Raw genomic sequence first — 24,857 nt, 5'->3', positions numbered from 1 at the left:
AAAATGTGTCTAAATCAGGGTGGATAAAAATCAATGATTTTTTTAAAAAAATCAAAAAAATCAGATTTTTTTGATTTAAATCAGATTTTTTTATTTAAATTGGATTTTTTTGATTTTTATCGAATTTATTTTAATAAAAAACTTTTGGGGTAAAAATCTATCGTAAGATAGGTTTCTATTTAAGATATATAAATAATTTAGTTTATTCAGCATGAAATGGAGCTTAGTTATGTAGCATGAGGCTGTATATTCTGCAACACTGGGACTATCGGTGAGTCAACAGTGGGTCAAAGGAGTAGCAGAGATGACAGTTGCTCTTTAAAAATTATGATTTAAATCAAGTTGATTTAAATCAAGCCTTTTTACTAGTGATTTAAATCATGATTTAAATTGTGATTTAAATCAACTTGATTTAAATCAAATCCACCCTGGTCTAAATAGGTAACTCCAACAATAAATAACTGCTTTCTGTTGATATCATGCATGTGAAGGCACTCAAGTTTGAAAATAGTTGCCTCAGGTTCAGAGCAACCGTTTCAATTTAAACCAAGCAACTGTTGTTTGCTTCATGGATAAATGTTTGTTGCTGCCTGAATATGGGCTCAAATCTGTGTTACTTTTAGAATGGAAGTAATTATTGCTTCATTCTTTATCAGTATTGAAGGACAATTTTTGGTCTTCTCCTTTGTCTTACATAATACCATTAAATAAAATGCTTTAGATGTCTGCCTCACAGCTCACATAAATAGGTGTAATAGAAAAGGCATTACTAACTAAACTAAAAAAAAATTAAAGGGATTTTAAAATAGCATGCATAGTACAATTAAAAGTTGTGTTAAATATGGAAATACTTTATTTTAAAATCTTGGTATATTTTATGTTTCAGATTTTTTTATAAGTACCTTTACTTTAAATTTAATGCACTTAATTTCATAGGAGAGATAGCTAGGTTTTCTTTTGTTAACCATTATTATTTTGTTCATATACAGTTAGCCATACAAGAGGAGAAGTTAAGAATAGAAGAGGAGACTTTATATGCTGTGCAGCGTGAAAAAGCCAGGGCAGCAAAACAAAGAAAGTTCTTGGAGGTGAGGGGAAAAGACCCCAAAATATATGTATTAGAGTGTCTATTTATATCTTCCTCTTAAGTTTCATGTGCTTTTTAAAACAACCAGCATTAACACTGGTTTGCAGCAGTTTCTGTTTTTTTTCTAGTCTCTCACTAGATACTGGCTGTAATACTAAGCCAATTTTTTTACAATTATAGTTCATACTATGTAGATAAGTTGCTAATGCTCTCTGATTTGCAGTTTTTTCTTTTGGCCAATAAAAATTGCTGAACAGACAAAGGAGTCCTATCCATGGTTTGTCTGATATAACATGTATGCCAAGATCCTTGCCTTCTTCCTATTTTAAACTCCAGCATTTATTGGCTTTAACTTGTGGATAAATCATAATATTTCAGTATCTATATTTGCACATAAAGCTCTTCTGCAGAATTGTTAATTCGCAAAAATAGGCTGAAATGTTTAATTCTACATTAGCAGTTTAGTATAAAATCTTACAATTTATGATGAATGTACTTTTATTATGATTATGATCATGCTTTATCACTTGTTGTATGTACACTGAGAATTTATGCACCAGAAACAAATTCTTTGTGTGTCCTATCACACTTGACCAATATTCTGTTCTAAATACAGTACTTGGGCTTATTAGAAATTGTTGACTGGCAATAAAGGGGACGGGGCATTTTGGCAAAAGAAAAGTAAAGAACTTGAATACTAAGGATGCAGAGGGAAATTATTGAAAGCAAGGAAGGAAATATAATATAATCCATAAAATATATCTGAAAACCAACAGAAAATAGTCATTGACATTTCATATTACAGGATACATAGAATGAGATCTCAATTAGTTATGAAATTTATAGAAAACTGTCTCTAATATTAATATATTTCAGCTATATTTCACTCAGAGTGTTGTGTGGAATAACCGTGTATGTTCTTACTTCTCTTTGGAATATGAATAGAATCATTGTCATTACAATCATCCATAAATAAATATTAGTTTTGATTCTTAAACAATTTGTAACTTGATGTCTTTCCATTCTGTTGTTTTCACTAGTATTTTTTTATGCTCAGCCTTTCTAAGTTTCAGTTTACCTGTTTGCTGTTTTTTGCTCCTTCTTTGAGATAGGCTTCTAGCACAAATGTCAAAATTGAGGTCTTTACACAATACAAAGTTATAAACTCTCATATAATGTCTGCTCTCACATTTTAAAACTGCTTCTTCAGTAATCAATGCATGAGCAAATGAGGAGCTTGAGTTCTTGTATCTCCCTCTGAGAGATTTTCTGGCTCATTAACCAATTACCTAACAAGGCTAATATTATTTAACTCTCCTACAAAACAACATTAACTTTAGCTGATTTTAAAAGTCCTGCAAGGCTGTTACAAATTGATAGCTACAAGAAAGTAACAAATTGGAATTTTCCTCTCAAGCCAGGTATATCACGGGAAGAGAGATTTTTAGAAATCTTTGTTGTTTGCCCAGGTTTCAGCAGATCTGTGGAGATTTGTTTGTTTGTTTGTTTGTTTATTGAAAAGGACTCCAAATCAAAGGTGAGTGGAACATCAGGGCCATGTAAGAATATAATATGAGGCTGAACTTGAAAAGCATCCAGAAGCACCAATTGGTTCAAAATACAGCAGTTCTCATGGTTTTGTGCAGACCCAGGTGTGCACACGTATCACCTCTTCTTGGGAGCTACATTGGCTGCCGATTTGCTTCCGGGTCCAATTCAAGGGCTGATTGTCACCTTTAAATCCCTACATGGCTTGGGATCAGTTTATATGAAGGACTGTTTCTTCAGTTATAGCCACCCAATGCATCAGAGCAGGGAGGTAAGGAATGTTGCTGGTCCCCTCTCCTAAAGAGGTACAGCTGGCGGGCCCAGAAGGAGGACCTTCTCCGTAGTAGTTCCTCCCTTTGGAACATCATCCCTGCAGAGATTAGACTTGCCTCTACTTTCACACACTTTCACAAGTCCCTGAAGACCTGGTTCTGCCAACGCGCCTGGGGATCCCAGAGTAGTGTGGACCACATCCGGTGGCTCATTTGTTGTGGCCAGGAGGGTCGGGAGTTATTGTTTTTACTTTTTTTATATGGGTTTTTTTATTGTTTGTAACCTGCCCAGAGTCACTGAGAGTGAGTGTTCAGCCATATAAATTGTCTAAATAAATAAATATCAAATAAATAATATATTTTGCCTGTGTATTATACTTGTTTAGGACACCAAAAACACATTAAGGTCATAGAAATAGTAGCATGCAGGCTAGTGGTCCAAAAAAAAAATCAAGATTGAAATTATATATTTGCTATGTGAAAGGCTACAGAATAGGTAACAATGGAGGGTGCACATGTATGTAAAAAACATACTATGCTCAGGTATCTGAAACAGCTTGTTGGATTGTGCCCTATAGAAAAAAGTGAGAGATGCCATTGTTTCAAAGATTCCTTTACTGAAGATACTAACAGCCCAGTCCTAAAAGTGAATTGGATGATTACTTGCTACAACAGTTCCATATACTAAGCTGCTTTAACGTATAATTTATTTACAGAAATGTTGTGTTTAAATGTCCAAATACATTTTTTCCAAGTAAAGGAAATGTCTTAATATTCTTTTTTCTACACTTTCAAAAGCAGGTATTTATTTTGCCCTCACCATATAATATTATCTTTTCAAGAATGTGTTGATTTATGATCTCAGCATCAGGCTAACTATCTTGGATTTAATTCTCTAATTTTTAATTTGTTACAAGGTAGAATTTTCAGAGATAGCATGAAAATTGCTTTTGTTCATTTAAAAGCAAAATTAAAATAATGTATATTTTTATCTCACTCTCATATTTGAATTGTCTGATCTGATAATTTTTGACAGTCTATATTACTTTTATTTACATAATATAAATAGATTCCAGTGCTAATGAGAAACAATATATCAGACATGGAGTGCAAACAGATTTATGTTATTTTGATGAGTACTGATCCTAGAAATTGATATGCTATGATAATATTGATTATGCTCTTAACTTGGAGGATCTTATCATTGGCTTTTTCTTTTTCCTTATTTTTGTTAGCAACAAAAGTTGCAGAGAATAACTCAGAAAGCAAACCATGGAGATGCCCAAAGGTAAGAAGAACAACTAATGTTGAGGAATTTTAAATACTGTAAGCAGTGTAGTTGGAAACTATTTAAAATTTGAATTTCAAATAGTAGAATTGTATACCTTACATGTTTAATAGAAAATATAGAAAAAAGGCAAGAATAAAGCAAAAGCTAATGCCATCTTTTTTAGAAGTCCAATTATATTAGATAAGTTTTCAGTTCTACTTACGATCATCCATAAATGAATTTTTGGCAGCCACCTATGCAGCATACTTTTCTTCAAATTAAAACAAAGTTAATACATTTTGTCAGCATAGTACCCATTTTCATTTCCAAAATATTTCTCTGAACGTAGGCCTACTTGTTATAACTTCTTTTTACAGTTCTATGGTAGAAGAAGACTTGGATTCTTATTTGAGAAATGTAAAACTGCCATATGAAGCTTTCCGCACTAGTAGTAAGTTTCCTATGTATATATTTTCTACAATTTCTTCCTCTTTGTAATTTGCTATTTTTACCCACATGTCAGTGAACATAAAACAGCCTATGATGTCGTATATGACTATGAATTGCAACCATTCAATTCCTTTCGAAGCAAGCAATGTCTCCTTACTTCTGAAAGACTTCCCTTTCAGTACTTTCCTTATTTAGGAGGCTTTATATATATGTTTGTTTGACAAAGGATAAATGTTGGAGAGATATGTTTGCAGATTCCGCTGTAGTTCCTATATCGTTTCTGAAAAGGTTACCTACCCCCATGATATAGAAGAGCAAGAGGTAGAGTTTGTCAGATTGAAGAGAGGACTCCTCCTATAATCGCTACGTTCTCATGAGTGGTTCAAGTCCAGACCCCTCTTGATTTCCATTAACTGTTGTTTAGCACCAATTTAGTGCTGACCATTAGTTGACTAAGATTCTGAGCCATGGTGGCGCAGTGGTTAGAATGCAGTATTGATTCAGCCAGAAGTTTGATCCTGACCAGCTCAAGGTTGACTCAGCCTTCCAGCCTTCCAGGATTGGTAAAATGAGGACCCAGATTGTTGGGGGCTATATGCTGATTTTGTAAAATGCTTAGAGAGCTATAAAGCGGTATATAAATCTAAGTGCTAAGTGCTATAGACATGAGCAATAAATCAGCTGAACTAGAACTAAATGTGTGATCCTGATTCTTTGCACCCAACATATACATATTTAATGTTTGGAAACTATAGATGGCTTTAGGGAGTAAAGATTGTTTTCCTTTATCAGAAGTTCCTGTGAAACCAAGTTTCATTTTCAGGAACTCCAGTCCATTAGTTGACTAAATATTAATATTACTAAAATATTCATTTAACTGTTTATTATGATTGAAAAAATTGAAAAATAATTTTGTAAATTAATTCATTTTATTAAAACAGGCTTCGGCTCAACCCTGCCAAGACCGAGTGGTTGTGGGTACCGGCATCCCGGTCCGATCTAGAGGTTCCATCTTTGTCTATAGGGGGTGAGGTGTTACCCCTGGTAGACAGGGCACGCAACTTGGGTGTCCTCCTGGATTCACAGTTGAGTTTAGAAGATCATATAACGGCCGTGACCAGGGGGCTGTTTGCCCAGGTTCGCCTGGTGCGCCAGTTGCGCCCTTATTTGGACCAGGATGCCCTATGCACAGTTACTCATGCGCTAGTCACCTCCCCTATTGACTACTGCAACGCTCTCTACCTAGGGCTGCCCTTGAGGACCATCCGGAGACTTCAGCTGGTACAGAATGCAGCCACGCAGGTCGTGATGGGTGGTTCCCAATACGCCCATGTTACACCTCTCCTGCGCGACTTGCATTGGAAACTCACCCGGTTGCCCTCCGGGTGAGATTCAAGGTGCTGTGATGACTATAAAGCCCCTCATGGCTTAGGCCCAGGATATTTGTCGGACCATCTACAACCAGCAACAGCTCCCCATCGCCCGGTGCGTTCTCACCGGGAGGGCCTATTCAGGGTGCCGTCAGCTAGACAGTGTTGACTGGCGACCCCTAGAGGTAGAGCTTTCTCTGTGGGTGCTCCCACCCTCTGGAACCAACGTCCTCTGGGGCTCCGGTTGGCCCTGACCTCCACACTTTCCGCCGCGACTTAAAGACATGGTTGTTCAACCTGGACTTGGGGGGGGGGTGTCAGCATGTGTTTTAACATGTTTTATTGGATATTTTATTGTTGTGAGCCGCCCTGAGTCCTATGGAGATAGGGCGGCATATAAATTAAATTAAATAAATAAATAAATAAAAATCCTATTACTTTCTAAAATAAATTCTAAAAATTTGTTGAGAATTTTTCAGTGTGCAAATGAGGAATTCTTTCTCCTGTCCTTTTCCCTCTTATTCCTCTCCTCTTCTGTTCAAGTACATTTAATTTTTTTTTTATTACAGGACTTTCATCAGATGCCACTGTTCTAACACCAAATACAGAGAGCAGTTGCGATTTAATGACCAAAACCAAATCTACAAGTGGAAATGATGACAGTAATTCCTTAGATTTAGAATGGGAAGATGAAGAAGGTATTTGTTCTATCCTATAATAATTGTTTAATTGATCTAACGTGATTCAAAATGAATTCAACAGAGTGGACACCGTTGGGTTTTAAAAATCAAAACTCCATTATTGCTTTTGAAAATTCATAAACTGTCTAAGGTTTCCAATCCAACTGAGGGAAGCATGAATAAAGAGGAAATTGCAGTAGGTAATTTTAAACTGGATTGAGGATTTACATGTACATAAACATTGAGCAAGTAATATTAATTTTGAAATACCTGAGTTAATTCATGTAAAATTTGAGTTTTCCATTCTCTCGTGATGAACGTGCTATGGATCTTGAGAATTACAGATACTTTGAGGATAGTTGTTAGTTGTATCCTAGTAGTTCTATTATTTATAGCAGTGAAACTCATGTGGCCTGCAGACCAATGGCAATCTGCAGTCTCTCTCTGTTCATTGGTTACAGTCTTGTCTAGTCAGTCCCTCAATCCTTCCTCCTTATGTTCACTACTTGGCAATTTTTCTGATGGTATATAGTTTCTGTGGTCAGATTATCCACCATCAAGTTGAATATGAATCTCCTAGTACAAGAAGAGATGCAACATCATCCTCACTGATATGAAAGACTTAGAACTCAGAGATTCAGACAAAAGAACATTCTTGACATGGCGTAGAATACAAAATAATTCAAATGGTAAATACATTTTAGTACAAAATAAAATTTTAAAAGGCCTTTAAAAATAAAGGTAAAGCAAAGCATATACAAATGTAACTATAACATTATCTTATTCATTGAGAAGCATGACTTCCCATGTTTTTAAAAACAGAAACAGAGAGGAGGTGTTTGGATGCCCTTCCCTATATTTTTAAATATTTAGCAGAATAATAGCAGAATATTTAAAATATTTAAAAACACAGTATAGAGGTAGCCCTCAAATTATGACTGTTTGTTCAGCAGCCATTCAGCATTAATAGCAGCACTGAACAAATGGTACCTACACCCAGTCCCTGAAATTTTGGGCATTTGGCAGCTTGCCCACACCTAGAACTGCAGGGTCCCTTCAAACCACCACTACCTCCTATCTCCATTCCTTGTGGCACTCCTTGGTAGTGATCCTGGTGATGAAGTAAAGGTCCAGGACCGTCAGCATCTCAGCTGGCCACCATTGTCTTCGAGCCTCTACTTCAGTTTAGCTATTACTGAGGACTGCTGCCTCAAGCCCCATGCCACAGCCAGCCATCCCAGTGCCACACTACAAAGCTCCTGGCACTCTGCTCTGCTGCACCCAACTGATCTTAGCTGTCTTCCTTTCGCTGCTAAGTAGACATGCCTGACCTGGCCCTATGGGAGGTACAGGTAGCTGTGGCCACTCTAGGCCTTCTTCCTGCTCATGCTCTTGTGGAATAGCATGCCCCATTCTCACAAAGCTTTGGAAGACCTCAGAAGCTAAGCAATATGGTTGTATGATGGCACACTTCATGACCACATTGCTTAGCAATAGAAATTCAGATCCCAGTTACTGTCAAGGACAGTAGTATTCTCCGAGCACTACTAGTATTCTATTTGCATTGCAAAAAAATGATTTTCGCTCAACCATAAAATATTTTTGCTACTAAAATAGATATTATTAGAAAAATCAGTATGTTGCTGCTGCATTGGACTCACAGAGCATGAAGAGGAAAGGCTAATACCTGGCTATTTATTTATATATTTATACATAGTACAGAGAATGTTCTGCATATTTATATTGCTTAAATATAATCACACAAGAAAAAAATTGATGCATGGAAGGTAAGACAAAGAAGACTTGTGTAACAAGTTAGAATTAATAGAAAACAGTTTTCAGATGTCTTTTAATAGGCTGGTTAAGACAACAGCTGCAGAAAAATAAGCTAGGTAGGATTTTAAAAGATTATGATTTTTTGTCATAGTGTTCACGCTATGAGTTTATTTTGTTAATATATTAATTTTGATTGAGTTTGTAACACTCATTTGGCCTTTTGGCTGTAAATAAAATTGATTGATTGATTGATTGATTGATTTTCTTAATATATTCCTCATCACAAGTTTTGTCAAAAGCTTGTTTGAAAGCTGAATTCTGAAGCCACACTAAACTTGGCTATTGGTGAAGTAGATTCTATTCCATAAACATTAATGCCATGCTGATGAATTAAGAGAGGTGGCATGGTGCGAGAAGGGGGTTGAGGGGTTTTTTAGCTAAATTTTTAACCAAAATTTTAAGGGGACCCGGGAGGAAGGGAGGGGGTTGTAAAAGTGGACCCGGGGGGGTTCAGATAGCAACTGAGCGGGGTGATGGGTCGATTGGCTGCAACAGAGGGGTCGTGAAAGGAAATTTAACCGGGGAGCAGGGGGACGATAGGAAGGGCTGTGTAATTGAAACAATGAGTGGGAGGGGCAGGTATGACGGACGCAGGGGGCCATATCATGTGCTGGGGGTGCGCACACGCTGTCTACAAGTAATTACGCACCCCGGCCCCCAATGCGCGACTCGTGTCCTGGGTTGTGCAGAATCTCAGGCCCAGGGTCCGCGGCTGATGTTGTGTAATGCCAGGTCGGTCGTTAATAAAGCCCCCCTCATTTGTGATCTTATTTTAGAGGGGGGTGCGGACCTGGCAGGTATTACGGAGACCTGGTTGGGCCAAGAGGGGGGGGTCCCCCTCGTTGAAATGTGCCCACCAGGTTTCCGTGCATTTCATCAGCCAAGGGCCCAGGGGAGGGGTGGGGGAGTGGCGGTGATTATTAGGGAGAGTCTTTGTCCGAGGGAGACCACTGTTCCTCAGATAGCCGGATGTGAGTCCCTCTTTGTGAAGTGGGGCCGTGGGGTGCAGATGGGTTTGCTGACTGCGTACCTGGCTCCCTGCCACGTGGCAGCGACCCTGCCCGAGCTACTCGACGTCATTGCCGGGGTGGCGGTTGACACCCCCAGACTTATTGTCATGGGGGATTTCAACCTTCCGTCTGCGGGTGAGGCGTCAGAGGCGGCTCGGGAGTTCATGGCTTCCATGACGGCCATGGACCTGACCCAGTTAGTTCAAGGCCCAACTCACATAGGGGGACACACTCTGGACCTGATTTTTGTCTCTGGTCAGTGGTTGAATGATCTTGGTAGAGGGGATCTAGACATCAAACCCTTGTCATGGACAGATCATTCGCTCCTTCACTTAGACTTTCCTGCCGCTTTCCCCCGCCGCAGGGAGACGGAACCGACCAAATGGTTCCGTCCCAGGCGCCTGATGGACCCCGAAAGGTTCCTGATGGAGCTTGGGCCGTTTCCTGAGACTCTGGCACACGACTCGACTGAAGAGCTGGTGGCCGCCTGGGAGAGTGCGGCCGCCGGAGCTTTGGACCGCGTCGTGCCTTTGCGGCCTCTGACCCGATGCCGATCTCAATTGGCTCCTTGGTTCTCTGAGGAGCTGAGAGAGATGAAGCGTCGGAAAAGACGCCTAGAGAGCATTTGGAGGACTAGTCAATCCGATTCCGACCGGACACAGGTGAGGTCTTATATCAAGACCTACCTAGTGGCGATAAAAGCGGCGAAATCTAATCATTTCTCGGTTCTTATCGCATCTGCAGAGAACCGCCCAGCCGCCCTGTTTAGGGTGACCCACTCCCTCCTCCGGGGGGGAGTGCGGGAAGATCCCTTGCAAGGCCGCGCTGAGGATTTTGTGCAATTCCTGCATGATAAAGTCGCTCGGATTCGGGATGGCTTGGACTCCGATTGGATGAGTCCAGGGGAGGAGACAGGAGCAGGCCTTGAGAATATTATCTGGGAGGAGTTTGATCCTGTGGCTCCCGAGGATGTGGACAGGGTTCTGGGTAGGATTAGTGCCGCCACATGTTTATTGGACCCGTGTCCCTCCTGGTTGGTACTGGCCTCCCGGGAGGTTACACGAGGCTGGCTCCAGGGGATTATAACTGCTTCTCTGAGTGAGGGTGCCTTTCCCGCCGCCTTGAAAGAGGCGGTGGTGAGGCCCCTCCTCAAGAAGCCTTCCCTGGACCCGGCTGAATTAGCTAACTACCGTCCGGTCTCCAACCTTCGTTTTGTGGCGAAGGTTGTTGAGAGTGTGGTGGCACGACAACTGCCCGGGCACCTGGATGAAGCTATCTATCTAGACCCGTGCCAGTCGGGCTTCAGGCGGGGGCACTGCACAGAAACGGCATTGGTCGCGTTGGTGGATGATCTCTGGAGGGCTCGGGACAGGGGTTGCTCCTCTGTCCTAGTCCTATTAGATCTCTCAGCAGCTTTTGATACCATCGACCATGGTATCATGCTGCGGCGGTTAAGAGGGTTAGGAATAGGGGGCACCGTTCTGCGGTGGTTCTCCTCCTTCCTCTCTGACCGCTCGCAGTTCGTGTTGGCAGGGGGGCAGAGGTCGACCTCGAGGCATCTCGCATGGGGAGTGCCACAAGGGTCGGTCCTCTCGCCCCTTCTGTTCAACATTTATGTGAAGCCACTGGGTGAGATCATCCGTGGTTTTGGGGTGAAGTGTCATCTGTACGCTGATGATACTCAGCTGTACATTTCCACCCCAGACCACCCCAACGATGCCCTTGCTGTGATGTCTCGCTGCCTGGAGGCCGTGCGGGTCTGGATGGGGAGGAACAGGCTCAGACTCAACCCGTCCAAGACCGAGTGGCTGTGGCTGCCGGCGTCCCGATATAGTCAGCAGGTGCCATCGCTGACTATTGGGGGTGAATCTTTGCCCCCCACAGAGAGGGCTCGCAATCTGGGTGTCCTCCTGGATGCACGGCTGTCTTTAGAAGAGCATATGACGGCCGTGGCCAGGGGGGCCTTTTATCAGGTTCGCCTGATCCGCCAGTTGCAGCCCTTTCTGGACCGGGACGCCTTGCGCACAGTCACTCATGCCCTTGTCACCTCCCGGCTAGACTATTGTAATGCTCTCTACATGGGGCTCCCCTTGAAGAGCACTCGGAGGCTCCAACTGGTCCAGAATGCGGCCGCGCGGGTGGTTATGGGCGCAACCCGTTGTGCCCGTGTGACACCCCTCCTGCACGAGCTGCACTGGCTCCCAGTGGTCTTCCGGGTGCGATTCAAGGTGTTGGTTACCACCTTTAAAGCGCTCCATGGCATAGGACCCGGGTACCTTCGAGACCGTCTTCTGCCACCAATAGCCTCCCACCGACCAGTCCGCTCCCACAGAGAGGGTCTCCTCAGGGTGCCATCAGCCAAGTTATGTCGGCTGGCGACACCAAGGGGGAGGGCCTTCTCTGTGGGAGCCCCAGCCCTGTGGAATGAACTGCCCCCGGAAATACGCAAGATCTCCGACCTCCGGGTGTTTCGTTGCGCATTGAAGACCCTGTTGTTCCGCCAGGCTGGGCTATCGACTTAATAATTTTAAATTGGGGTATTTTAAATTTTTGGGTTTTAAATCGGCCAAATTTATTTAATTATTTTAATTTTTAATTATTGTTGTGTCTTGTGTTTTTAAATTGGCTGTACACCGCCCTGAGTCCTTCGGGAGAAGGGCGGTATAGAAATAAAATTATTATTATTATTATTATTATTATTATTAAATGTTTGAAGTATCATATCATTTTCTGGCTGCTACACGGATTTGCCTCCCAATATTAGATATTTTGCAAAAGAAATTGTAGTTATTTGACTCAGGATGTATCTACATGAAACCTAAGAACCATGGAAAGACAACTTTTAAGGATTCAAGGGTTAGGATTAGGATCAAGAATTCTATTAAAAACATTTTTTCAATGGCAGGTATAAACAGAATGATCCCTTTGAGAGAACGTTCAAAAACTGAAGAAGATATTCTCCGGGCAGCATTGAAATTTAATGGCAAGAAAACTGGAAGTAACCCAACTTCTACATCTGATGATTCTACTGGTTTGGAATGGGAGAATGACTTCGTTAGTGCAGAAATGGATGATAACGGCAACTCGGAGTATGCTGGATTTGTAAATCCCGTTTTAGAACTTTCTGCAACAGACCAAAAAACTTCTGGTGTTGATCAACAAGTGAGATAATGAAATTGGCCATTGGTACCTAGAAGAATGATTGAAGTTGGAAAACCTACAAACCTGTATTGTGCACAATCTTGTAATTGCTGCTGCTGCTGCTGCTGCAAAGCCTACTTTTACAATAAGGAAATGATACAGTGACTACTCTTGGTGACTGAGCGCCAGAGTTCTATACAAAAGAAGGAATCTACGCTACCTTATGTCCATTAAACAATATGGTTTGCTAACAATGTGGTTTGCTATCTGAACTGAATTGTAAGTGCAATTTTTATAATCTACCTTTTAAATGTTTATACTTGAATGATTCTATTACGTATGTTTTTAGGTTTAAGCATACAGCACCCTCCATTAAATATAGCGTTACAGCTTAATGTTTTAATCAATTGTCCTATTTCAGTATTTGGGTTTCTTTTCCCCTTTAAATATAGTGGTACCTCGGTACTTATTGTGAATTGATTCTGGGAGGTTTGTTGAATACCAAAAATGTGAGTACCAAATTGATTTTTCCCATAAGGAATAATATAGTGAGTCACAAGGCAGCCAACACAGACAAGTTCTAGCTTGTGCGTTGAGTACCAAATCATGAGTACCAGGACAAAATTTTCACATCAAAATGCATTGTGTACCAAATTTGGTAAGCTTCAAAGCAACTAAGTACCAAAGTACTGCTATACCTTCATTAGCATAATTTTAGCAGGAAATCTGATCAGCACCTTTGTACTTGAAGCATAAAACTAGGAATAGGAATTCTGCTATGGCTTCCCAAGAAACATAGGATGCTGCCTTACATTGAGTCAGTCTGTTGATCCATATAGCCCAATGTTCCAAGCATTGGCATTACTTTCCCAGTTTTCTGGTGTTTCAAGCAATTCCCAGATTTATCTGGAAATGTTGAGGACTGGACATGGTGAAAGCAAACTTCATGTTCTGCTATCAGCTGAAGCATCCCTAACAGTTACTTTTTTTCAGTTCAATTTGTTTTGAAAATTAAATAAAACTTCGGAATATATTTATTTCTTTATTCCTTCTGATATTTTACTGAGATTAAATTCAAGCACAATGTCTTACATTTGAAAGCATTTTATTTATAAAGCTAAAGCATTATAAATAAAATTTATCATGGCAGTAATGACCCATGTAACTGCAGAAATTTGGAAGTATTGAAGACATCGTTCTTTCTTTTAAAACGTTGGATACCAAAATGCAGAGGTTTGCATTTTTAAGGTTCCACTGTTCTTCCAAATCAAAATGAGACTTAATTTTTAAATTGTGTAAAATTAATATTGCCTAATAATTGGTAATGTAGTGCTCTTCTGATTTGTAAAATATAGATAGCATCGATACTATCTGTGGCTGAATCAATGCAAATGTACATTCCAATCAAAGTATCTTTCTGAAGTATGTGAAACATTCCATTGTTGTAATTTAATTAAATTCAGTTTATCAGATTTAACGATAGAGTGATGACACCATTATTCAAAAATGTTACTATTATCAGTATGGTTTAATCCTCCCCAAAATCCTTACTTAATTGGTTCTAACCATTGAGACTAGAAAACTTCTCATAAAGCAGTTTTTCTGATGAGACAAAAACTGCTTTGGAATGATGGTTACATTTGTATGATAAAGCAGACATGTCTCTGTCACAAGTACTTGATTCATAACCATTTTCAGAGTGTAGCAATACAGTACTGTAAATCAGGGAGCAGAAGTATTTACTTCCACAACTCCTTGAGTTGTTGAACTTCATTTTGTCCTAGTAGTCATGCTCTAAGCTTCCTAACAAGAGTTTTCTTGCAATGCATTAACAATGAAATACCAGACACGCATAGACAACATGATGGCTTCTAGCAGCTGCTGCTACAGTAGAAAGGAAAACCAGAACTGCAATATTGAAAATTATTTATTTTGTTTTTAAATTTGTTTCCTTCAAGTCAAGCTTGACCAAAAAAAACCACAAAAATCTTGACGGAAATGAAAAAAACCAAGAGTTACTTTCTCCCACCCACCCACTTTTTTTTTTGCAACACTATAGAACAGTGATGGCTAACCTTTTTGCCATCGTGTGCAAGAAACGGCAGGGGGGAGGGCGCACATGCATGACCACAGCCATAATTCTATGCGTCCTGCCCCCCCCCCCACTCCTGGCCCAGTAGGCCCATTTTTCTCTCTTCCAGGCTCCAGAGCCTTTCTAGGAACTTGGGGAGGGCAAAAAAGGCCTTAATTGGGTTCCAAGGACTGACAAAGTTAACCAGAGCTACCAGCTGTTGAACATAAACTGAACATCTCTTGCACCTCTGTTATCAAAGCAATAGTGGTTTCTAAAACCACTAAAATGCATACACTAATAACTACATATATTCTACTTGGTAGGCTTGTGCTTGGCATTTGTCTCTTTGCTGCTCTGTAACAAATTTTATTATTGCCACATTGATTCATTAACTCTTTTTATAGATTAATTTATAGGTTATGATTCCAGATGCAGAATATTTATTGTTTACATTATTCACATCTCCAGAGTTATGGGTTTGAAGAGGTCAGCGACAGTAAATAGTTATGTGTTTATATGTAAAAATTTAATGTATACCAAATCATCATTTGATTTCTTTTCCTGTGCCTTTTATGTTTAAATTAAAAGACAGATTTTACCATTCATAATTCATAATTTTTTTCTTCATATATTGCATTTCTAAAGTAGAAATTAGTTGCTAAAAAAATTGAGTTCCATATTTTCAGTTCTTGTAATACGCTTTATTATAAGATATTTGTACGCTGCAGATATATATATATGGTTTGATATGATTTGTCACCTCATAAATGCTACAATCCTTAAAGATTTAGATTTATCAAGCTGTGAATAAATTTTTTACGCACTTCATAACTAGCCTTATATTTTTTGTCTTATTGTTCCATTATAGAGGTAGTCTGCAACTTAACAAGTTTGCTTAGTGACCATTCAAATTTACATCAGTGAAAAAAGTGATTTATGACCCCAGTCATGATCAAAATTCAGATCCTTGGCAACTGACACCTATTTATGATGGTTGCAGTGTCCTGGGTCATGTGATCCCCTTTAGTGACCCTCTGACAACCAAACTCAATGGGGAAGCCAGATTCATTTAATAACCATGTTACTAACTTAACAAGTGCAGTGATTCACTTAACAACTGTGGCAAGAAAGGTAATAAAATGGAGCAAAATTCACTTAACAAATATATCGCTTAGCAACAAATTTTGTGCTCAGTTATGGTCGTAAGTCAAAAGCTACCTGTACTGGTTTAGGAAGAATAAGGGACTGTTCATTTTTTACGATGACTTTAACTGGTTGTTTTATATAGATGTCCAATTATCTTTTGATTTTGAGATCTAAGTCTTTAAAATTAGTACACTGTTTAAGAAGTCCTCATCTACCGACTTTAATGGCCAAACAAGTCCATACTAAATAGTAATAATAATAATAATAATAATAATAATAATAATAATAATTTTATTTCTATACCGTCCTTCTCCCGAAGGACTCAGGGCGGTATACAGCCTATTAAAAGCACAAGACAAACATCAATTAAAATAATTTAAAATTATTAAATAATTTGGCTCAATTTAAAACCCCAGAAATTTAAAATACCCAATTTAAAATTATTATGTTGATAGCCCGGCCTGGCGGAACAACAGGGTCTTGAGTGCACAGCGAAATACCCGGAGGTCGGAGATCTTACGCATTTCCAGGGGCAGTTCATTCCACAGGGCTGGGGCTCCCACAGTGAAGGCCCTCCCCCTGGGTGTCGCCAGCTGACATAACTTGGCCGATGGCACCCTGAGGAGACCCTCTCTGTGGGAGCGAACTGGCCGGTGGGAGGCTATTGGTGGCAGAAGTCAGTCTCGAAGGTACCCGGGTCCTATGCCTATCCTATGATTCAAGGTGGTGACCAACACCTTGAATCGCACCCGGAAGACCACTGGGATAAATAAGCAATCCCTCACACCATTTAGGACTTTAAATATTTTAAAAAAAATTAAATTGGTTTCCAAATGTTAACTCCAACATTGGCCAAAATGTTTCTTAAAAGAACTTATAAAAACAAAAATATTTCACTTGTGTTCATCAATTTAAAACACTGAGTTATCAAATGCTTTTATAAGTGAGAGACAGAAAAAAACATTGGGAGGAGAAAAATGGAAGCATTAAGTTCCTCATACAACCATCAGTACAATTTGGATCTAAATACAGAGAAATAGCTGCTGCGACTGGTTGATGGAAGGAAATTTTCAAAGATACCAAAAGGTAGCAATGTTGAAACAATATTTATTCAACTTTTATGACTGACCAGTCATCAAGAGCCCCTGAAAGATGCTAATCTATTGGCAATGCAGGTGACGATACAGATCAGGGGTGCTCAAACTACAGCCCGTGGGACAGATATGGCCCGCTGAACCCATTAATCCGGCCTGCCTGGGACCACGAGGCTGCCCCACCCACCCTTCAGCCGAGTGCAGGGCCTTATCTTTGTGAGCCCCGTGGGCTGGAACTGGAAGGTAAGGCCAACATTTTTGACCTTCAGAGTGCTTCTGGAGGCCAGGGAAGTCAAAAATGGGCCACGTAGAGGCCTTCTGGGGCCTTTGCGCGGCCGGGAGAGTGCTGCAGGAGGCCTGGATTGGAGGAGGGGCACCTGCTTGCCCACCTGCCAGCCAGACTAGCCCAGTCATGGGTTGGATGCGGGGCCTGAGGTGGACAGGAGGGCGAACGGGCGATCAGGGAAGAGCACCACCCTGGGGCGCTATGTGCTCTCGGACCTCCGGCCCGTCCTTGCTAATGCAAGGCAGAAAGCCGTAAAAGTCTTTGCTCCAGATGTCAGATTCCCACCACCAGCACCAGTTCAGGGGTTCCTCCACGTGCAGGGGACAGAGAGAAAGAGAGAGAAAGACAGAGATAGAGTGAGAGAGACTTGTTGATTATAAAATCCTTGGAGCTGAGAAGAATTGCTGCAAAACTTGAGTTTCCTGAAGTGGACCACTAGACTCCTAAACAATTTAAAAAACAATCTAGTAAAAAAAGAAATCAACCAAAAGAGCAATATGCAAACAAAACACTCCCAGGAGCAAAACAAATCAAAGTTTAATTTTTTATTATTTATCATATTAATCAATTTGTGTGTATTGTTTAATAGACTGCTAAATTGGCCACACCCACCCAGCACTGACCACTTAGCCACGCCCACCTAACTGGTCCATCCCCAACAGTCTAGGGACCATGAATTGGCCCCATTTAAAAAGTTTGAGGACCCCTGATATAGATGTACAGATATCATTTCAACTACCATAGCACACAAAGTAAAGATGACCACTGAATACACAATTGTTTTTTTTTTTCCATGGAATTTTCCAAGTTATTCATTCTCATCCATTTCTGTTGGAAATTGGGTATATGAACTGCTACTTTCACATACTGGTTTTTTTAAAAATAGTTTTTTTTCTTGTAACAGTGACGTTCTGGCCAATTCAAAGCAGATGTTAAAGTAGTCTTCACATTGTCCTTCTTGTTTTTGCAATTGCATCTGGTACTCTCCAAAACAAACCAAACATTTATCTGGTAGATTGACTTTATTTAGATAGGCCAGTTCAACATCATCCACAGATAACTTTCCCTTTTTGCTCAGATTCTTAATCTCAAAACCAAACTCTGAGCTGTTGAAGTGCCTGAAAAACTGAAGGGAAAACTGAACACGTGAAACCCGTGTATCTACAAAGTGAAAACGACAGATGTTCGAATCTCTTCCAAATTTCACTATGTCATCTGCTCTCAGCTGTTGTTCGTGGCAGAAGGTTAAAGCGTGGAAGACTGGTTTTTCTTCTTGTTTTGGATGATAAATAGTGATTTGCAGACAAGTCACAGTCTCTTCAGTATCTTCTGTTTCAAAATCAGACATGGCAGTACTAATTCAGAAAATCCTAAAAGAACAAAGTATATATTAAAATCATTTTAAAACCAAATTGCTTGACGCTTACTGGATCTTGCTTCATGAAGAACAAAAAAAAAAAAAAAAAACCTCCCATCAAAAATGGAAGCAAACAGGTTGCAACAAAGTCATTTTGATGAGGAACATAAATATTGACAAGGTTGGAGGCTGTGAGGTTTGATTCCAGTAAACTTAAAATATGAAAAAAAAAAATCTTCAGATTAATTTTAATTCACTTTTTTACATTTTATTTCACTTGTTTAGGAAGAGATCCAAAGTGACCATTATTGCTTTTAAGTCCCCTATCCATCATAATTTATAGTAATTATAGTAAATCCTGAGGAGGCACATAAAGGTAAAACCATACAGGCAGCACAAAAACTATTGAAGATATAAGTTTAATTTAAAAGCAAAAACCGAAACCATGTTTCGTGTGAGGCTTAGACCAAGCATCCTCATCCCTTACCCGTGGATATACAGGGGGCCCGGAGCATTGCTTCTCCTCCAAAAGGGGGGGGGAAAGTTACTGTAGAACTTTTACAGTCTTTTCAGCCAGGCAGGCGCCCTTGCAAAACTTCTCACGTCGCTCAGCTCCGCGTTCCCAGATGGCGGAGTCTTCCCCGCCCGCTTGTCTTAACCCTGCTTGCGTTTGCACGCAGAATGGAGGCCCTTCCCTACGAGGGTTTGCACTTTCGCTTCTATTTCCGGCGAGGTAAGTGGAAGTGTTGACTCCACGGGAACATCCCACGAGAGAGATCAAGGCAGGCGTTCAAACCTGAAATTAAGCGGGGCTAAAGATTTCTTGGCTGATCTCCCACTCCACCCGGGTCTCGTCTGAACCTGGCAAAACGCCCAGGTAAGCAGTCAGCCTTACTTCAATCCATTGCTTCTCCCCGTCATTTTCTACAGCATTGCTGATTTTGAGTTTTCCGTGAATATATTCGCGTCAAAAGGCGTCGTCTGAAGGGGAGGGAGGGGGGGCTCTACCGAACTCTATGTATTAGAAATTTAAATAATCAAAGCTTATATTAACAGACCGATCGGTAGTTCAGCTTCAAAACAGGATTTGTTTTGCCTTCTTCCTGGGACTCACCTTTTCAAAGAGATCTCAAAAGCAATAGCAGCAGCACCACCACCAATGAGAGCGTGAGAAAGGTGGGTATCTTTGGAAGAAACGGGTCCACCAGGCTCGCGGGAGGAACTGGGTGGCGAAAGGATGCCGCGCTGCAACTGCAGAAAAATATCCCCTACTGTGCTTTCCCTTTCCCGCCCAGCAAAAGGGGAGGGGGTGACGTTAGGAAGGGGATGAGTTTCAATTCTGGTGCATAACCGAAGTTCCTCCTTTCCTTTGACCGCGAAGTTAGAAAGGAGGGTGGGTGGGGCATGTGAAGCTGGTAAACAAGACTGTAAAATGTCGATAAAGAGTCACTTACAATGTGGCATAACAGAACATCTCTCCTTATCAGCAATACCGATAAGATTGGGAGTCTCTCTCTCCCTTCCCCTCCCTCTCTCTCTCTCTCTCACACACACACACACCATTTGTAATTTTGATGTTCTTAGACATCTTGTTATTTCTTTCTCTGGAGACCTCATTGTTTTGCAAGCAAACAATATCAAAAGAGATATTTTGATATCTGAATTTAAGCAGATAATCTGTACTTCGTGAGTGAATTTCTCACTGGGGCTACATCTGAGCATCTCTTTTCTGAATAGGATCTAATTTCAATGGGCACAATTAAAAAACTATTATGTGATACCTCCCATACATTTGAAATGTCATAGTTCCTTTTTTAAATCAAAATTTAGCTGTATTCCGGCATCCAATGATGCCATGCTTGGAAGATGTTAGGTTTGAAATATAATTTTGATCCCTATTCTGATTTCTATTTTGAAGTTAATTCCAGTTTGAAAATTTCTATTGGAACTCATGGGATTGGTAGGATATTAGGTGTTTTCCTACTTTAAGTCACTTTATTTCAAGTTTTAAATCTTTTAAGACACTGCAAGAGAAATTTGGATTGTCTAATACTGTGGAATGACAGCGTATTCAGGTTTTGTTTTTTTTTTATTTCACAATTTTGTGCAAACATATTAGCAGCATCTAGAGCTCCTAAATTACTGTTAATACTAAAAAGTGCTTTGGACAGTTTCAGATCTATAACTTTTAATAGGCAATTAATGAGCATTGCTAAAGTTGATAGTAGCAGTTTGCAAATATTTTGTGGTAAGGGGCTGGAAATTCATGCGGAAAAAAAATAGTGAAGACTTAAAGCAGGCCTGTCGAACTGGTGGCCTGCCAGCTAGATGCATCATGCACAGGCCACACCCACTGCAGCTCCACAAAGGCAGAAAATGTTATGATCCAGCCCATGATGCAATCAAGTTTGACACCCATGACTTAAAGAATATTAAGCATATTTTTACTGTCTCAAGATAAGATTAATTCAACAAATTTTCACATGTACAGGTAGTCCTTGACTTACGACCACAATGGAACCCCAAATTGCTAACCAGGATAGCTGTTAAGTGAGTTATGCCCCATTTTATGACTTTATGTGCCACAATTATTAAGCGAATCCCTGCAGTTGTTAAATGAATCTATTGGTTGCTCAGTGAATCTGCCATTGACTTTGCTTGTCAGAAACCAGCTCGGAAAGTTACAGATGGTGAACACATGGTTCCAGGACCTGGACACTGCAATTGTCATAAATACATGCTGGTTGCCAAGAGCCCAAAAGTTTGATCACATGACCTTGGGGATGCTGCAATGGTCGTAAATAAAAAAACCAGTCATAAGTCACTTTTTTCAGTGGCACTGTAACTTCAAATGGTCACTAAATAAATGGTTGTAACTTAAGGCTGACCCCAAACTACTTCTTTGTTCATTTTACTTGGTATGAAGAACTAATTAGGGGAAAGTAGAATTCAAACACTTCATTTCTGCACAGGAGCAAAGTGGGCATCCCAGCTGTCATTTTCAGTAAACTTCAGCTCAAAAGAAAATGGGCATCCCCAGCCAGGTTTCTATCAAAGCTTTTATACTTTTTCTACAAAGAAACACAAAGTTACAATCTCAGTCATTGGTTATCTACCACTTCCTGAGCATGCTGATTGTGCAAACATTCACATGTTCTCCAGAAGCTTCTTAGCTTGTTTGGAATGATCTCTAAATTTCTCATTTAAATAATTAGGGGGTTGAGATTTTAGTATGCTAATGATGAACTTTTGTTCACCTTCGGACCCCTGCCAGGATTTTTTGCCCATAGCTGTAAATCAAACGCCTCTTTGATTACCTCTTAATTGCTGGGTCTCTTGCAGATTTTTTAGGATTCTTCTCAGGCCACATCTTTCCATCAAACTAAAGCCTCCTGTATCTGGTCTCTGCCTTCAGCAGTTTCTAACAAGCATCAGAACTGATTCTTAGCTGCGATTTAGCTTCGATTGGCAAGCTTTCGTTTATCTGAGGGAAATTATTGCAGTACTGAATCTGAAAAAATCTTCTGTTTAAATAATAATGATAATAACAATAATAATAATACAGGTTTATGGCCACAATTGAGCCCAAAATTTATGTTGCTAAGTGAGACATTTGTTAAATGAATTTTCCTCATTTTACGACCTTTCTTGCTACAGTTGTTAAGTGAATCACTGCAGTAGTTAAGTTAGTACCACAATTGTTAAGTGAATCTGGCTACTCCAGTGTTGGCGAACCTTTTCGGCACTGAGTGCCGAAATGGGAGCGCACGCCGAGGGGAACACCAAAAACTGGAAGAGCAGTTCCCTGGCATCCTTCCGGTTTCCGGCATGCGCATGTGTGCCAGTCACCTGGTCTTCCGGTTTCTGGTACGCATGCATGCATGAACACCAGCTGGCTGGAAGAGCAACGGGTGACGGCTGGCGTGCCTGGAGAGATGGCTCTGGGTACCACTTCTGGTATGCATGCCATAGGTTCACCATTACTGAGCTACCCCATTGACTTGGTTTGTCAGAAGTTAATTTGCCACAAACGGGGATTACATGACCCAGGACCCTGCAACTGTCATGCATGAGAATTTTGATCACAAGACTATGGGGATGCTGTAATCGTCATAAGTGTGGAAAATGGTCATAAGTCACTTTTTCCAGTGCTGTTGTATCTGAAAGGTCACTAAACAAACTGTCAAGAACTATCTGTAATAAACTTTATGAAGCAATTTAAAGCAAAATTTCATCTGAGACTCTTTTATAAGCTACTTTTAAAATTCCTGACCTTCACTAACCAGGCCCTCCTGAACCAAGGTTAAAATACTAGGCCTTCGTGTACATGATAACTGAGAATATTTCAAAAGAGTTAACTGCCAAGTTCATCATGTTCAAAGAATAAACTTTTTAATTATTAATCACATTTGTATAGCTATTTATAACTTTCAAATTTAGGGATGCTTTCAAGTCAAGCTTGATTGCTGGCAGCTAACTGGACTTGTTCCTGCAGCTTTTTGGCAAGATTTCAGACATTCCATTGCTCTACTTCTAGGGCTAAGAGAGTGACTGGCTTAAAGACATTCTGCCTAAGTGGGATTAGAATGCATAGTTTCCAGTCTAATATCTTAACCATTATACCAAACTGGCTGTCAAAGAATGGGTTAGAAGACATTGATGCAAATACTGTGGATTTGTCCCACTATTGTCCCATTGTAGTTCACTAACTACATGATTTTGTTAATATGGTTTTGTGAAAAGTAATATGGTAAATTCACACAATTGCGATACACTTCATAACATTTGTGTGGTGACATCATGAACCATGTGGTGTTATTGTATGGTTATGACTGAATAACACCACATGGTTCATGATGTCACCACACAAATGTTATGAAGTGTATCGCATAACTCCCCATGGGGAACTAACTGTTCATAAAATATTTCTTAAACAGGAAAGTACATAGTGTTGACCTACAGTTGGTCAATTTAACTCAATTTATTTCTCTGTCATTGAAAGTCAGCTTTGTGCTTCTTCTGCATGTCATTGCTAAGGTAAAATTATTTAGATTTATCACTAAGTAACACCAGACACTGTGGCTTGTAAAATGCCTACCATTTTGTAAAAACAAACCATTTTTTTTTAATCATAATTAAATAAACATAGCACTATTAGATTTAGGCTACAAAACTCTTTTGACCAAATAGATGCAGCAAAGCAATAAAGAAAATTTGAACTTTTTGCTGTCAATTTCCAGTAACAATATTTTGTACAAACCATGTCTGTGTAATTGTAGAAGTCACCCTATCTTGGTGAAAAATGAGGCATCATTTTCTAGTCTGATTTTAGGCGTGAAAGCCAGCTGGGTGATTTTGAGCCAATCATTGTCTCAGCCCAACCCATTACCCAGAGTTGTTGTGGGAAAAATAGGAGGAGGAAGGAATATTAGATCGTTTTGAGTTATTTATAAAAATAATAAAGATGGAATATATATAAATAAAATCATTTTGAAGAAGTGCTTTTGGATAGCAGCAGTTCTTAATGCTAAATAGTAGCAGTAGTTCTTAATGCTAAATGATGAGCATGTAGCATTAAGAACTAGGATAGCATCAAACAAATGATGTTTAATGAGTAGGGAGAAAGTACCAAGAATCAATTTTGTTTTACTTGATGCCTGGTATATTATTTGTTGAAAATCAGAATTGTAATCTAAAATTAAAAATAAAAATCTTAAACAAATAAAAATTACAACTGTGTTATTTAGCCTTTAGTATAATTTCTTATAAAATTTGTATGTAGTGAGAAGTATGGATTTCATACTGAATTCTAGTTAATATGTCTTCCTAGCTATGTGGAAGAACATCTAAATGTTGACTCGGATTTGTTTATTTTGATGTGTGTATGTTAAATTATGGTTTAATATACTGTGTGAATCTTCCTATGAAGTACCTATTTTTAAAAAAAAAAATATGGTGAAATATCTCAGGTAATTTCCTAGATCAATGTCAGGTGTCTCTAGGGAACTGCTAACTAGATAGATAGATTGATAGATGATAGTGGGCCATTTCTTTTATGTAACTTCTGTAGAACAGAAATAGCATGGCATGGCATGGCATGGCATGGCATGGCATGGCATGGCATGGCATGGCATAGAATAGAATAGAATAGAATAGAATAGAATAGAATAGAATAGAATAGAATAGAATAGAATAGAATAGAATTCTTTATTGGCCAAGTGTGATTGGACACACAA

The 24,857-nt window shown here is 39.8% G+C and overlaps 2 protein-coding genes across 4 annotated transcripts in view; one reads left to right on the top strand and one right to left on the bottom strand.

The window, feature by feature from the left end:
* Positions 1-15,569, top strand: part of AP1AR (adaptor related protein complex 1 associated regulatory protein) — a 29,880-nt gene extending 14,311 nt beyond the window's left edge. The window contains exons 6-10 of the mRNA XM_070948310.1: positions 990-1,088; positions 4,143-4,195; positions 4,555-4,628; positions 6,567-6,695; positions 12,429-15,569. Coding sequence (XP_070804411.1) covers positions 990-1,088; positions 4,143-4,195; positions 4,555-4,628; positions 6,567-6,695; positions 12,429-12,694 — 621 coding nt within the window. The 3' untranslated portion in view covers positions 12,695-15,569. The remainder of the gene's footprint in view (positions 1-989; positions 1,089-4,142; positions 4,196-4,554; positions 4,629-6,566; positions 6,696-12,428) is intronic.
* Positions 15,570-17,776: 2,207 nt separating this feature from the next.
* TIFA (TRAF interacting protein with forkhead associated domain) lies at positions 17,777-19,919 on the bottom strand. Of its 3 annotated transcripts, XM_070948762.1 has the most exons (3): positions 19,736-19,774; positions 19,517-19,635; positions 17,777-18,634 (listed from the first exon to the last, which is right to left on the bottom strand). In XM_070948762.1, the coding sequence occupies exon 3, from the start codon at positions 18,610-18,612 to the stop codon at positions 18,073-18,075; it is 540 nt and encodes a 179-aa protein (XP_070804863.1). In that variant the 5' UTR covers positions 18,613-18,634; positions 19,517-19,635; positions 19,736-19,774; the 3' UTR covers positions 17,777-18,072. The 3 variants fall into 3 exon arrangements, with proteins under 3 accessions (XP_070804863.1, XP_070804862.1, XP_070804864.1); XM_070948761.1 differs by lacking the exon at positions 19,517-19,635 and having other exon boundaries at positions 19,736-19,919; XM_070948763.1 differs by lacking the exons at positions 19,517-19,635; positions 19,736-19,774 and adding an exon at positions 19,109-19,355.
* Between the last annotated feature and the right edge of the window lie 4,938 nt (positions 19,920-24,857).

The sequence above is a fragment of the Pituophis catenifer genome, unplaced genomic scaffold (assembly GCF_029215685.1).
Source record: "Pituophis catenifer annectens isolate HBS135680 unplaced genomic scaffold, rPitCat1.0.hap2 SCAF_8, whole genome shotgun sequence".
Taxonomy (NCBI): Eukaryota; Metazoa; Chordata; class Lepidosauria; order Squamata; family Colubridae; genus Pituophis; species Pituophis catenifer.
Note: the sequence above shows the minus strand (reverse complement) of the source record. Positions and strands in the feature narration are given on the sequence as shown.